General features: G+C 50.9%; 1 protein-coding gene across 1 annotated transcript in view; it reads left to right on the forward strand.

Moving 5' to 3' along the window:
- The window catches only part of LOC106587081 (ryanodine receptor 3), a 168,910-nt gene that overhangs the window by 118,857 nt on the left and 35,992 nt on the right, over positions 1-14,061 (forward strand). The window contains 11 exon segments of the mRNA XM_045715707.1: positions 6,751-7,024; positions 7,198-7,312; positions 8,105-8,237; positions 9,848-9,951; positions 10,102-10,237; positions 10,947-11,133; positions 11,288-11,396; positions 11,599-11,719; positions 12,508-12,677; positions 13,510-13,730; positions 13,894-13,984. Of these exon segments, the coding sequence (XP_045571663.1) occupies positions 6,751-7,024; positions 7,198-7,312; positions 8,105-8,237; positions 9,848-9,951; positions 10,102-10,237; positions 10,947-11,133; positions 11,288-11,396; positions 11,599-11,719; positions 12,508-12,677; positions 13,510-13,730; positions 13,894-13,984 (1,661 nt within the window).

Below are 14,061 nucleotides of genomic sequence, written 5' to 3' on the forward strand. Positions count from 1 at the left end.
AACACCCAGCGGAACGAACTTCAGACCCGCGGGACATTGAGGTGGAGTGGGTTCTGACCGACTCGCCCGCTCGATTTCCGCATCCACCTACCATACCACCGGTGCCACCAGACAGGAAGCAGGAAGTATGGGAGTGGGATCGATGGTCCGCTCCTCGGTGTCGTAGAGACGCGACAGTGCTTCGGCCTTCCGGTTCCGAGAACCCGGAATGTACGAAAGGGTAAACTGAAACCTCATAAAGAACATGGCCCACCTGGCTTGACGAGGATTAAGTCTCCTCGCTGCCAGGATGTACTCCAGGTTACGGTGGTCGGTCCAGATGAGAAAAGGGTGACGTGCCCCCTCAAGCCAATGTCTCCACACTGTCAAAGCCTTGACCACGGCTAACAACTCCCTGTCCCCCACATCATAGTTGCGCTCTGCCGGGCTCAGCTTCTTAGAAAAGAATGCGCAGGGGCGGAGCTTCGGAGGAACGCCCGAACACTGCGAAAGAACAGCTCCTACCCCAGCCTCGGACGCGTCCACCTCCACTATGAATGGCAAAGAGGGATCCGGATGCGCCAGCACCGGAGCGTCGGTAAACAGAACCTTCAGACGACGGAAGGCTCTGTCCGCCTCTGCCGACCACCGCAATTGCACCAGACCCCCCTTCATCAGTGAGGTAATGGGAGCTGCCACCTGACCAAAACCCCGGATAAACCTCCGGTAATAATTGGCAAACCCCAAGAACCGCTGCACCTCCTTCACCGTGGTAGGGGTCGGCCAATTACGCACAGCCGTAACGCGGTCATCTTCCATCACCACCCCTGCGGAGGAAATGCGATATCCCAGAAAAGAGATGGCTTGTTTGAAGAACTCACATTTCTCAGTCTTGACGTATAGGTTATGCTCCAGCAGCCGCCCAAGCACTTTACGCACCAGAGCTACATGCGTGTGTGGCGGAGTAGATCAAGATGTCATCGATGTACACCACCACACCCTGTCCGAGCATGTCTCTGAGAACCTCGTCCACAAAGGGTTGGAAGACGGCGGGAGCATTTTTTAACCCATACGGCATGACGAGGTACTCATAATGGCCAGATGTGGTACTAAATGCGGTTTTCCACTCGTCTCCATCTCGGATACGCACCAGGTTATACGCACTCCTGAGATCTAGTTTGGTGAAGAAGCGCGCCCCGTGAAATGACTCCACGGCCGTAGCAATGAGAGGTAGTGGGTAACTGAACCCCACTGTGATAGAATTTAGACCTCTATAGTCAATGCACGGGCGCAGGCCTCCTCCCTTCTTCTTCACAAAAAATAAACTCAAGGAGACGGGTGATTTAGATGGCCGAATGTATCCCTGTCTCAAGGACTCAGTGACGTATGTCTCCATAGCCACTGTCTCCTCCTGCGACAGAGGATACACGTGCCATTTAGGAAGGGTTTATCACACAATCCCCCTGTCGATGGGGTGGTAATTGAGTCGCCTTCGATTTGGCGATAGCCAAATCGGCATATTCAGAGGGAATGTGTACAGTAGAGACTTGGTCTGGACTCTCCACCGTGGTTGCACCGATGGAAACTCCTATACACCTGCCTGAGCACTCTCTCGACCACCCCTTAAGAGCCCTCTGCCCCCATGAAATCTGAGGATTGTGAGAGGCTAGCCAGGGAAGTCCCAGCACCACCGGAAATGCCGGGGAATCAATAAGGAACAGGCTGATACGTTCCTCATGACCCCCCTGCGTCACCATGACCAGTGGCACTGTTACCTCCCTCACTTGGCCAGACCCTAGTGGTCGACTATCTAAAGCGTGCACGGAGAAGGGTTGGTCAAGTTTAACCAGGGGAATCCCTAACTTATCAGCAACCCCACGGTCCATAAAACTCCCAGCTGCGCCTGAATCGACTAGTGCCTTATACTGGGAGTGAGGGGAAAACTCAGGAAAAAAAATAGAGACGTACATGTGGTCAACAGGGGGCTGTGGGTGTGTCTGGTGCTGACTCACCTGGGGGGTCGAAGTGGTGCTCTGCCTGCCATCAGAATTCCCGGGAGAACCTCTCCAGCACCAGTCCTCAGTGTGTCCTCTACGGCCACAGTGGGTGCAGGAGAGGCCCCCCCCTCTGGTCCTCCTAGCAGCAGTCCCTCCTAGCTCCATGGGCGTTGGAGCAGGAGGGATGGGAGGTGGAATGAGTAGGCCCCGATCGGAACGTCCCCGGGCAGCCAGCAGGTTGTCCAGCCTGATGGACAAATCAATCAACTGGTCCAGGGTGGTGGTATGGTCCCGGCAAGCCAGCTCCCGGCGGACGTCCTCACGTAAACTACACCTGTAGTGATCAATCAGGGCCCGCTCATTCCACCCCGATCCGGCGGCTAGAGTCCGGAACTCCAGGGCAAAGTCCTGAGCGCTCCTCGTCTCCTGCCTCAGATGGAATAATCGCTCGCCCGCCGCCTTGCCCTCCAGGGGATGATCGAATACCGCCCGGAAGCGGCGAGCGAACTCTGGGTAGTTGTCCTTAGCTGAGTCTGGGCCCTCCCAGACGGCGTTGGTCCATTCCAGAGCTCTACCCGTCAGGCACGAGACGAGGACGCTCACCCTCTCTTCATCGGAGGGAGAGGGCCGGACGGTCGCCAGGTATAGGTCCAACTGGAGCAAAAACCCCTTGCACCCAACGGCCGTCCCATCAAACTCCCTGGGAGCCATGATCCGGATCCCGCCTGTACTGGGTTCGGTGGGTGCCGGTGGGGGCGCCGGGTGATGACTTGCTCCTGGTGGGGGTGAAGGAGCGACTCGCTCCCAGCTCTCCAAACGGGCCAGCACCTGGTCCATGGCCGTGCCCAGTCGGTGGAGGAGGCTGGCATGTTGGGAGACTTGTTCCTCCATTGACGGTGTTTCTGTCCCTGCTGACTCCATAACGTGGTGCGGGATTCTGTCACGAGCTGGTAGAACTGTTTTAGGGTGAGTCAAGCGCAGGAGACTGAGGTCCGTTGGAACAAACTTGATTTAATAAATCCAAAGGCAAAATCCATATACGGCTGGGAGCACAACAGTCAAAAAGACTAAAAGAAGCTCCGCTCAAATGGGCAGACGGGGCGCAGCCCGGCAACCCTACTGCCTATACAATAAGTCGTAACCCAAACAATATAACACCACACGTAACAAAGAACAATCCCACACGAATCCTAACTAAACACAGACAGACTAAATACCCCTCCACTAATGACAAACACGAAACAGGTGCAATCAAAAAACAGACATAACTAACAGACACTGAAACACAGATCGGTGGCAGCTAGTAGGCCGGCGACGACGAACGCCGAGCACCCCCCGACCGAGGAGAGGCGCCACCTTCTGTGGACGTTGTGACAGTGTAACAGCAGACTGGGTTCAGGGTTCCTACTGCTATGACCTCTGAATAGGAGTGTGGAGAACGGAGTGGACAAGAAGCTGAAGAGTGAATAAAGGAACGGGTGCACAGCAGTGATTGGATGCTACTTCAGTGTATAGACCACACTCTCTCTTTCATCCTGATAGAACTTCCAAAATGCCCAGAGGTGTTGTTTTGGAGAAGTCCCACTAATCATCTCCTACCAGATACTGTGGTGAGAGCTGTGGTGAGAGCTGTGGTGAGAGCTGTGGTGTGAGCTGTGGTATGAGCTGTAGTGATGATTGACAGCCCAGTGTTGAGAGTTTTACTCTGTGGAGTACAAGCCAAGTCAATCAACCAACCAGCAGAAACAGAGCCCTAAAAACACAGCCTCCTGATTGCTCTGCTTTAAAACAACTATTATTGATTGCATGTAAATTGTCCCTTCCCCACTGCTCTGAATTGTTTACTGTTCTCCCTCTGGTGAGGCTACCTGAGCTTGGAAGACACACACATGCACACACATACACACACACATCACACACCACCGCTACAAACTGCCATCCATCACCACAGGCCTATTGATCTGATTTTAATGAAGCCTTAAGGCTTCCCTTCATATGAGCTGTCTAAACAATGACTCAGTTGACCAAGAGAGGCAGCAGGATATGGTACAGTACTATTAATACCTCTTACTCTCCCAGTGAGTCACATTTTTACATAATAGAGCTTCGATTCCACTCCGCCGAGAATGTACTATTGCCTTTTCATGAATGAACTACAAAAAGTGTTTTCTTGACAAATCACGGAAAACAATGACATTGACATTGCTCACATAATTCATTACCTTTTCTTTTGAGAAGAGACTTGTTGCTATGTGTGATACACAGACAGAGTTCTGCTTTTGGCTGACTGGAGCCTTGTGAAGGCAAGAAGAAAGGGAAAGAGACAGCTGCTTCTAATTCCAGGTCTTATCAGGTTCTGAATGGAGTCTTTCAATGACTTCCCTTTCATCACTCTTGCATGGTGACAAATAGGATCAGCTAGTCAAGTCTCTTTAACAGCAGTGATGGTGCTTTGTGACCAGGGCTGCTACTGAAGGGTCTGAAGAACCCTGCTCTGTCTCTCACTCACTTTTCAAAGACCTCTAGAGAGGGTCTTTCTCTGTTCTGTTCTGTGTACATAATGACACCCAGGCACTTTTCCATCAATATGTAGACCTGCAAGCAATGTTCCTTAAAAATAAATTCAGCACTGAGGAAATTTCAGGTCTTCTGTGCAACTTCCAGCGCACGTTTACTGTGAACTCTGAGGCTGTACCCACTTTAAGTTACAGTTTTAACAGTGTCCATGTAGGCTAATACATTATCACCGCATATTGGCTTTGCTTGAACTGCCATGCCAATGCATTGTTGTTTGGGCCATTTTTTTTAGGTAGGCTATATGATCACACCGGTAATAGATCCATTGTTGTATTACTTGTGAAGCACAGCTGAGTGAGCATACATTTAAATCATTTGCTTTTTATTTGTATTTTTCTGGGTTGATGGTGCCTGCATCTGATGGTCAGTCTCAGCGGAGGGAGAGAGCAGCAGACTGAGGGTCTGTCTCTCAACATCCCTCTGCTCTCCCTTTCCTCCACTGACACCGACCAAATAGGAACACCGTCTTCCAGATTATGGCAAAGCTCAAGTCGCACAGCGTTATTTCTGCCTCATGCACAAATTCATGTTGTTACTCCTATAAACAGAGAAAGTGAAATGTTCCTCGATTTAAAAAAGACCCAAGCCACTAATAATAACAACAACACAAGCCTATAGATACACTTTCCTCCTCATTCATTACTGCTGCAGTGCTTGTTGTAGCGCTGAGTGGATATAGGGAGAAGGCACATTTTATGGCTTATGAAAGTGTTGAGTAAAAAGTGCTGAGTAAGAACTTAAACATTAACTCACTCATATAAACATCAGCTCTTTAATGTATTCGTTGACGGTCTCACTAGTCATGGTTTTAAACGTGTTGAAATCTCACAGTATCAACTTTACTGTAGCTTTCTTTTGTACCTGCTATGTTACTGCAGACATGGTCATCTGAGCCATCCGGCCTATAGTGCACTTGATTTGCTCTCTGGAATGTCTTCATTGTATCTTCATGAAATGGTTGAAAATGGCAACAGTTGGCCCACCTGACGCTCAGGGCAGCTGAATCAGGTGCACCTACAGCTTGAGACAAATAAAAAGAATAGGAACACAAGGCTTTATCGTTGGGTTTGTACAGAAATGTTTAGCGATCGACTAGGAATGCATTGGAGATCAACCAGGCGATCGTGATGGACCGCTTGGTGACCACTGTTCTAGAAAGTTGAGTGAAGTTCAATCTCATGCTCTGTGGCATGATATTTCTGCGTGGCAGTCCCGGGGAGGAGGTCTCGGGGAGGCAGTTTCAGGGAGGCAGTCCCGGGGAGGAGGTCTCGGGGAGGCAGTTTCGGGGAGGCAGTCCCGGGGAGGAGGTCTCGGGGAGGCAGTTTCGGGGAGGCAGTCTCGGGGAGGCAGTCTCGGGGATGCGGTCCCGGGGATGCGGTCCCGGGGAGGCGGTCCCGGGGAGGAGGTCTCGGGGAGGCAGTCCCGGGAAGGCAGTCCCGGGGAGGCAGTTTCGAGGAGGCAGTCTTGGGGAGGCAGTTTCGGGGAGGCGGTCCCGGGGAGGCGGTCCCGGGGAGGCGGTCCCAGGGAGGCGGTCCCAGTGAGGCGGTCCCGGGGAAGCGGTCCCGGGGAGGCAGTTTCGGGGAGGCAGTCCCGGGGAGGCAGTCTCGGGGAGGCAGTTTCGGGGAGGCAGTCCCGGGGAGGCAGTCTTGGGGAGGCGGTTTCGGTGAGACGGTTTCGGGGAGGCGCGCGGTTTCGGGGAGGCAGTCCCTGGGAGGCAGTCTCGGGGAGGCGGTTTCGGGAGGCAGTCCCGGGGAGGCGGTTCCGGGGAGGCGGTCCCGGGGAGGCGGTCTCGGGGAGGCGGTCCCGGGGAGGCGGTCTCGGGGAGGCGGTCTCGGGGAGGCGGTCTCGGGGAGGCAGTCCCGGGGAGGCGGTTCCAGGGAGGCGGTTCCGGGGAGGCGGTCCCGGGGAGGCGGTCTCGGGGAGGTGGTCTCGGGGAGGCGGTCTCGGGGAGGCAGTCTCGGGGCTACTGCACTTAGAGGAAACCTCTTTGAAAAGGCTCACTTCCCACACACTAGTTCCATCTACTGTACTACCATAGACTGCTCTTGTTTTTATGTTAGGTCCTATTATGTTAGGACTTCTTACTATACCACTATATATGACAAAGGTTACAAAAAATGTGGTGGTGCTGTACATATCCTAACCATGTAAAGAGTAGGAGATAACTAGGTTCTTCTGTCTGTTCCCTGGTCTCTAGCCAACCTGAAGGAGTTGATCTCCCAGACCATGGTGAGCTGGGCTCAGGAGTGCCACGTCCAGGACCCCGAGCTGGTCAGAGTGATGTTCAGCCTACTGAGGAGACAGTACGACAGCATTGGAGAGCTGCTCCGGGCCATGAGGAAGAGCTACACTATCAGTGCTGCCTCTATACAGGACACCATCAACCTGCTGGCTTCTCTGGGTCAGATCAGATCACTGCTGTCCGTACGCATGGGCAAGGAGGAGGAGAAACTCATGATCGACGGTCTGGGGTAGGTTACATGTCAGTGACACAGTCTAAAGCACAAACATATATAGTCTGATAACCAGGGAGCTTTAAAGTACCAATGCTTTATTTCATTTCAGATACAATTATGATCTCAATCACTGTTCCAAGTATTATTTGACCTGTTCTGAGTATTCTGTGTTTTGTATTTCCATCCAGTGACATCATGAACAACAAGATATTCTACCAGCACCCCAACCTGATGCGCGTGCTGGGCATGCATGAGACGGTGATGGAGGTGATGGTCAACGTGCTGGGAGGAGGCAAGTCCCAGGTACAGTTCAGTACTGCTACGGATGATAGAGGAGACTCTGGTGTATCACAGCATCCATGACAGTTGTTGATGAGAGATTCAACTAGCACTGTGTGGCTACTGGGTAGGCGTCAGATGCAGCATATCACAACACTACGGCCAATTACGGGGAATGACTTTAATAAACAAACTTTAGAATAAATATTGGTTGTATACAGTATTTGAAAAACAGGTTTTCCAGAGCTCCAATGTGTATGTGCTACAAACCAAGGCAAGGGAGGCTGTACTGCATGTAGCAGGGAGGCTGAGTGTGTGTTTGGGAAGGAGGGGAGGGCAGTGATAAATACACCACAGTAGGTGTTTATTCTCCCAGGCTGACGGCTCTCTACCATGACACTGGGGTGTAGAGCCCGGCCTGGGGATGGAGGAAGGACAGAGGGGGGTCGGCATGGAATGGCATGGCAGGCCTTTTTAGACATTCGTTAGTGGACTGGATTTATAGCAACACGCCTTGAGGAAGCCAAATAGTCATTAGACCCAACACAAGCCCAGAATAAAGTGATACTGTATCTGTAACCTCTTGTCTGTCTGCCTGCCTGTTTGTCTCTTTTTGATGATCACTTGAGTTAAGCTTGTATTTATCTTTTAGGTCTTCTAGTTTCAACAGTTTAACTACTACTAGTTTCAAGTTTTATCTACTAATAATATGCATAGCTGTCAGAATGTCAGCTGAGTCTCAGTTTTATAGTGGGAATTGGACAGGTTGTGCCTCATTAAGCCTCATTAACCCTAGTCTCTGTGTTTTCCTCTCAGGAGATAGCGTTCCCCAAGATGGTGGCCAGCTGCTGTCGCTTCCTGTGTTACTTCTGCAGGATCAGTCGTCAGAACCAAAAGGCCATGTTTGACCACCTCAGCTACCTTCTGGAGAACAGCAGCGTAGGCCTTGGTAGGTACACTGCTCCTTGTAGAGCTGGAACTGGGGTACACTGCTCCTGGTAGAGCTGGGCATGGGGGTACACTGCTCCTGGTAGAGCTGGGCCTGGGGGTACACTGCTCCTGGTAGAGCTGGGCCTGGGGTACACTGCTCCTGGTAGAGCTGGGCCTGGGGTACACTGCTCCTGGTAGAGCTGGGCCTGGGGGTACACTGCTCCTGGTAGAGCTGGGCCTGGGGGTACACTGCTCCTGGTAGAGCTGGGCCTGAGATACACTGCTCCTGGTAGAGCTGGGCCTGGGGTACACTGCTCCTGGTAGAGCTTGGCCTGGGGTACACTGCTCCTGGTAGAGCTGGGCCTGGGGTACACTGCTCCTGGTAGAGCTGGGCCGGGGGTACACTGCTCCTGGTAGAGCTGGGCCTGGGGTACACTGCTCCTGGTAGAGCTGGGCCGGGGGGTACACTGCTCCTGGTAGAGCTGGGCCTGGGGTACACTGCTCCTGGTATAGCTGGGGCCGGGCGGTACACTGCTCCTGGTAGAGCTGGGCCTGGGATACACTTGCTGGGGGTTGATGGAAATCACATTCCCAGATACCCTACACCCCTGAGTTGATGGAGAGTCTGACATAGGAAAATCACATGCTATATCCAGCATCTCTTACTTCCTATTGGAACAACTTGCTTATACTGTAGGTACACTGGGTGTGGCGGCATCTCTGACGCTGTTCTCATTGTTATGGACAATAATCTCATTGGGGTCTCACGTTAGGTCCTTGAGCTGTGAGTCTGCATACATTAGACACACACCTGAGATTAGGTGTGTGTGTGTGTGTGTGTGTGTGTGTGTTGTGTGTAGTGTGTGTGTGTGTGGTTGGTTGGTCAGTTGGTTGTGAATTCATAAGGGGAGAGGGTGAGTCATCATACATTCTGTCAGGAGAGGTTGTGACTCTTTGAACACCGTGCTGTGGCAGGGAGAAAGAGAGAGCGGTTCTCTCCTGGGTTAACTCTCTCTCTCTCTCTCTCTCACACACACACACACACACACACACACACACACACACACACACACACACACACACACACACACACACACACACACAGAGAGAGAATAGCCCAAAGGCGAGGGACAACGTAGTCACTTACAGTAGACTTCTCGACCAATATACATTATACAGTCTTGCACCTACACTATATTGGACAAAGTCTTTGAGTGTGATTTTAGCCTGAACCAATAATTTGCACATCTTTGAATATTTCTGTTTATGAAAACAAAGATAGTGAAATATACTGCTGCTTTAATGAGCTTAAATAAACTCAGTGAAACAATAGAAGGTATGAGTAATTACTGCCAATATGAGCTGGACATTTTGGTTTAGATCAGTATCACTCAGCTGTTGACAGATGAACAGTCTGACAGTCCAATCAGAGTCTGGTCCTGGTTCATCATGAGTGTAATGCTGCCCCCTGCTGTTGGCTTTAGGTTACTCCCACAACTTCCCATCTCAATGAGAAGTACCTCTGACTTAGTGGAATGGAGAATCATTCTCTGGACACCAGAATTGTTGTAAATACCTGTGAGAAATGAATAACTTAAATTGGATCCTATGTATGTTTTCTCCCTGTAGCATCCCCAGCCATGAGAGGCTCCACTCCTCTAGACGTGGCTGCCTCCTCTGTGATGGACAACAACGGCCTGGCCTTGGCCCTGGAAGAGCCCGACCTGGACAAGGTAGGGGATACGGTCTCTATTGGGTGTGTGTGTGTTGGCGTGTGCATTAGAATTGGGGTTTTGGGTCCATGTGTTTCAGAGTATCCTCAGTCCATGTGGCTGTTGCTAAGCTTGTCTTTGTTTTGTCATGGTTGTGTCCTGGTGTCGCAGGTGGTGACATACCTAGCAGGCTGTGGGCTCCAGAGCTGTCCCATGCTGCTGGACAAAGGTTACCCTGACATCGGCTGGAACCCCATTGAGGGTGAACGCTACCTCTCCTTCCTGCGCTTCGCTGTATTTGTCAATGGTAGGTGGGGCACTGTACTGTAATGACTGTCAGCAGGACCTGTACTGAACCTTGGTCTCTGTAGGGTAAAGTGGAGGATGCGGCTTGGTAATGTACTGTACTATGCCTTCCATACCAGGGGTGGGCAGGTTTAGAGAGGGCCTGTCTGTGGATCCTGCTGGGCAGGCTAGACTGCCTGAGGGGGTTAGCTGATAGGAGCCACAAGGTCAGTAGAGCTCAGTGGAGGAACAGGATCTCACTACAGAGAGTGAATAGTGGAAACTGTTCCTGGATGAAAGAGCAGGGCAGCCATTCATTTGCTTCCTGACAGTGAGGGACCAAAAACAGTGGCGATACATTGTCAAACACTCACTAGATGAGCTTTATGTCTGGTGCTGTTCACCGCTGAGGTGTTTGGGAGTCCAAGGGAGTATTTTGTTCATATCAGTTGTTGATGTGTGTGTGTGTGTACTGTGTGCTATATTTGTGTGTGTTTTTCCACTGCCAATGCATTTTATGTGCATCTTGTGTCGATATCTGTGTTGATTTCGATGTGCTAATGCAGTGTATTACTGAAATATATGTTTTGTTAACCTGGTGTGTGTGTGTGTGTGTGTGTGTGTGTGTGTGTGTGTGTGTGTGTGTGTGTGTGTGTGTGTGTGTGTGTGTGTGTGTGTGTGTGTGTGTGTGTGTGTGTGTGTGTGTGTGTGTGTGTGTGTGTGTGTTCCAGGTGAGAGTGTGGAGGAGAACTCCAGTGTGGTGGTGAAGCTACTAATCAGGCGTCCTGAGTGTTTTGGCCCGGCTCTGAGAGGAGAGGGGGGTAATGGGCTGCTGGCAGCCATGAAGGAGGCCATCAAAATCTCAGATAACCCTGCTGTGGACTTGCCCTCCTCCGCCCAGGGGGTCAGCTCTGACGCGTAAGATACATACTGTACCTGCCATAGCTATAAAACAAGAGCTAACGGCATAGAACTAATAGTACATAGCAAAGTAAACACTGTAAGATCATCATGAGTTAGTTAAGATAGCAAGGTAAGGCCCAGAAGACCTTCTCACTGTGTTTATGGGCAGGTCTGCTGAGGACGATGAGGAGGAAGAGGTGGTGCATATGGGCAATGCCATCATGTCCTTCTACTCTGCCCTCATCGACCTACTGGGACGCTGTGCCCCAGAGATGCACGTGAGTTTAGCTGATGGTCCCACTCCTATCTCAGATCACCTGTACTCTAACCTACTCTGAGAGGTTTATTTGCATACGAGACATCTCAGCATCTGCTCTCTCTGACTCATCTGGATAAGTAAAGACTGAATGAATGTCTGTTTTCCACCAGTGAGATTTCAGTAGGACTAATGACCTTCTCTCCTTCCTCCTCCTCCTTCAGTTGATCAACAAGGGTAAAGGGGAGGCCCTGCGCATCCGTGCCATCCTGCGCTCCCTAGTGCCCACTGAAGACCTGGTGGGCATCATCAGCATACCCCTCAAAATGCCTGTCGTCCACAAAGGTAGAGGACTGCCCAGTTCCCGCTTCAGCTCTTATAACGCACAACAGCACACAATAGCAACACACAACACGCAATAAAATCCCAAATCACTCAGCCATCGTGGTGATCTAATGGCATGCACACTTTACTCTCTGAAGTCTAGAAACAACAAAAAGTGATCTAAATAATGAATTGGTTGAGGTAGAAATGATGAAGTATGAAACTCAATCGTTTAAATGGTGGTGCTGTGCTTTTGATCCCAGCTCACAATTCATGTGTTTTTAATCAACCAAGGCTTTCTACCTCCCACGGCTCTCTTCTCCTCGTATCCCTCTCATTTCTGTTGCCGGGTGTTTTTCTCTATTGATTGCTCTGCATAAGCATGGCATCGCTCGGATCTGAAAACGCTGCTAGCTAGTGCTGCCACACAACGAGCGCTGTCGGCCGACCAACAACTGAATAACTCAGCCGTGCCTCCCTCCCCAGAAACCCTCTCACAAGCTGCACTGCTGCTAATGAATACACATGAGTTATCTGGACTCGCATGCCTTTCTTAATCAGATGAGGCTTGCTATAATGTATGGGTAGGTCTCCCTGTTTGAATACTGAAAGAAAAACATATTTACACAGAGACCCACCACCTCTTCTTATTTTGTATCCTCTGTGTATCTCATTATTTTTTATATCCTCAACCTTTGTCTATCTTTCCCTTTTATGTTATTCTCTCTCTCTCTCTCTCTCTCTCTCTCTCTCTCTCTCTCTCTCTCTCTCTCTCTCTCTCTCTCTCTCTCTCTCTCTCTTCCTCTTAGACGGCACTGTGACAGAGCCTGATATGGCAGCCAGTTTCTGCCCGGACCACAAGGCCCCCATGGTGCTGTTCCTGGACCGGGTCTATGGTATCGAGGACCAAAGCTTCCTACTTCAGCTGCTGGACGTGGGCTTCCTGCCCGACCTGCAAGCCTCTGCTTCTCTGGACACGGTGGGTGGGGAGCTCACCCTCAGCTGAGAAGTGGGAGATGTGGAAGACCACAAATTAGGCTAAGGCATCAAGTTGTTTGTTTTGCCATCTAGTTCATTGTTTAGCAGACAAGTGGGTTGAGGTATTCAAGGATGTGGAAGTTGAGTGGAGCGGAGGCTGTGTATTAAGTGTGAGAGGGAGTTTAAAATGTGTGTATTTAAAGCTGAGTGTCTAAGTGGAGTCGGTTTAGTGGAGTGGAGTGTACTAGTGCAGGTTGACCCTGGTGATTCCCTGGGCAGGCAGGCGGTGAGCCCCTTGATTAGGGCTGGAATATCCATGACTCTGCTTGTTTTGGAGCTCTCTGAGGCAACCCTCCACCCCAGCCCCAGCCTGGCGTTATTGTGACAAGAATAGCTAGCCTCTGGGCCACCAGCTGCCCTGCTCCTGTACAGACACACAGATCTTTGATCCACACTGGAAAGCGATAATGATCACGCTCCCACGTAATCCAGCAGCTATTAAATTAAAGTCTGGTTGATTCCGATGTAACACGATGCTAGGCTCACCGTTCCAGGCCTTTAATTAGAGAGTATTACTCTGTAGATATGATTAGCCCTGGCCGGGGATGACCTAGTGCTTTGTCTCCCTGTTTTAGTTCTTCATCAGCTATTTCCTAAGGATAAATGTGCAGATTCAGCTCCTCACTAGGATTCTATTTAGAGTAGTTGAAAGTCTATCTTTGACACACCTAATGATATTGATTGTGGAACAGTTGAAGTTGTGCCTGGGTTGTGAGAACTGCTGTGTGACACTGTGTTGTGTTGACCTCTCCCCTTTGACCCCTCCCCTGTAGGAGGTACTCAGCACCACAGAGACAGCTCTGGCCATGAATAGGTACATCGGCTCTGCCATGCTGCCCCTGCTCACCCGCTGTGCCCCCCACTTCGCTGGCACAGAGCACTACGCCGTGCTCATCGACTCCACGCTGCACACCATCTACAGGCTGTCCAAGGGCCGCTCTCTCACCAAGGCCCAGAGAGACGCAATCGAGGAGTGTCTGCTGGCCGTCTGCAAGTAAGGAGTTCCACTATGTACATTAGCACCCCTTAAGGAAGCAATAAGCTCACTCTGTGGCCATTGAAACACTTAAGCGAAACAGATACAGTATTATCCTGGGTCATGATGTGGTGTCTCACTGATGTCCTGTTCTCTCCCTGGTCTGGTCCTCTGTCTGCAGGTACCTCCGTCCCTCCATGCTGCAGCATCTCCTGCGACGCCTCGTCTTTGACGTGCCCTTGCTGACGGAGTACTGCAAGATGCCTCTCAGGGTATGTCTCCTTTCCTTCCCTCTCCCTCTCTCTTTCTCTTCCTCTGCCCTTCTGCTCTCTCCTTCTCTATCTCTCTC

The sequence above is a fragment of the Salmo salar genome, chromosome ssa01 (genome assembly GCF_905237065.1).
Source record: "Salmo salar chromosome ssa01, Ssal_v3.1, whole genome shotgun sequence".
NCBI classification, from domain to species: Eukaryota; Metazoa; Chordata; class Actinopteri; order Salmoniformes; family Salmonidae; genus Salmo; species Salmo salar.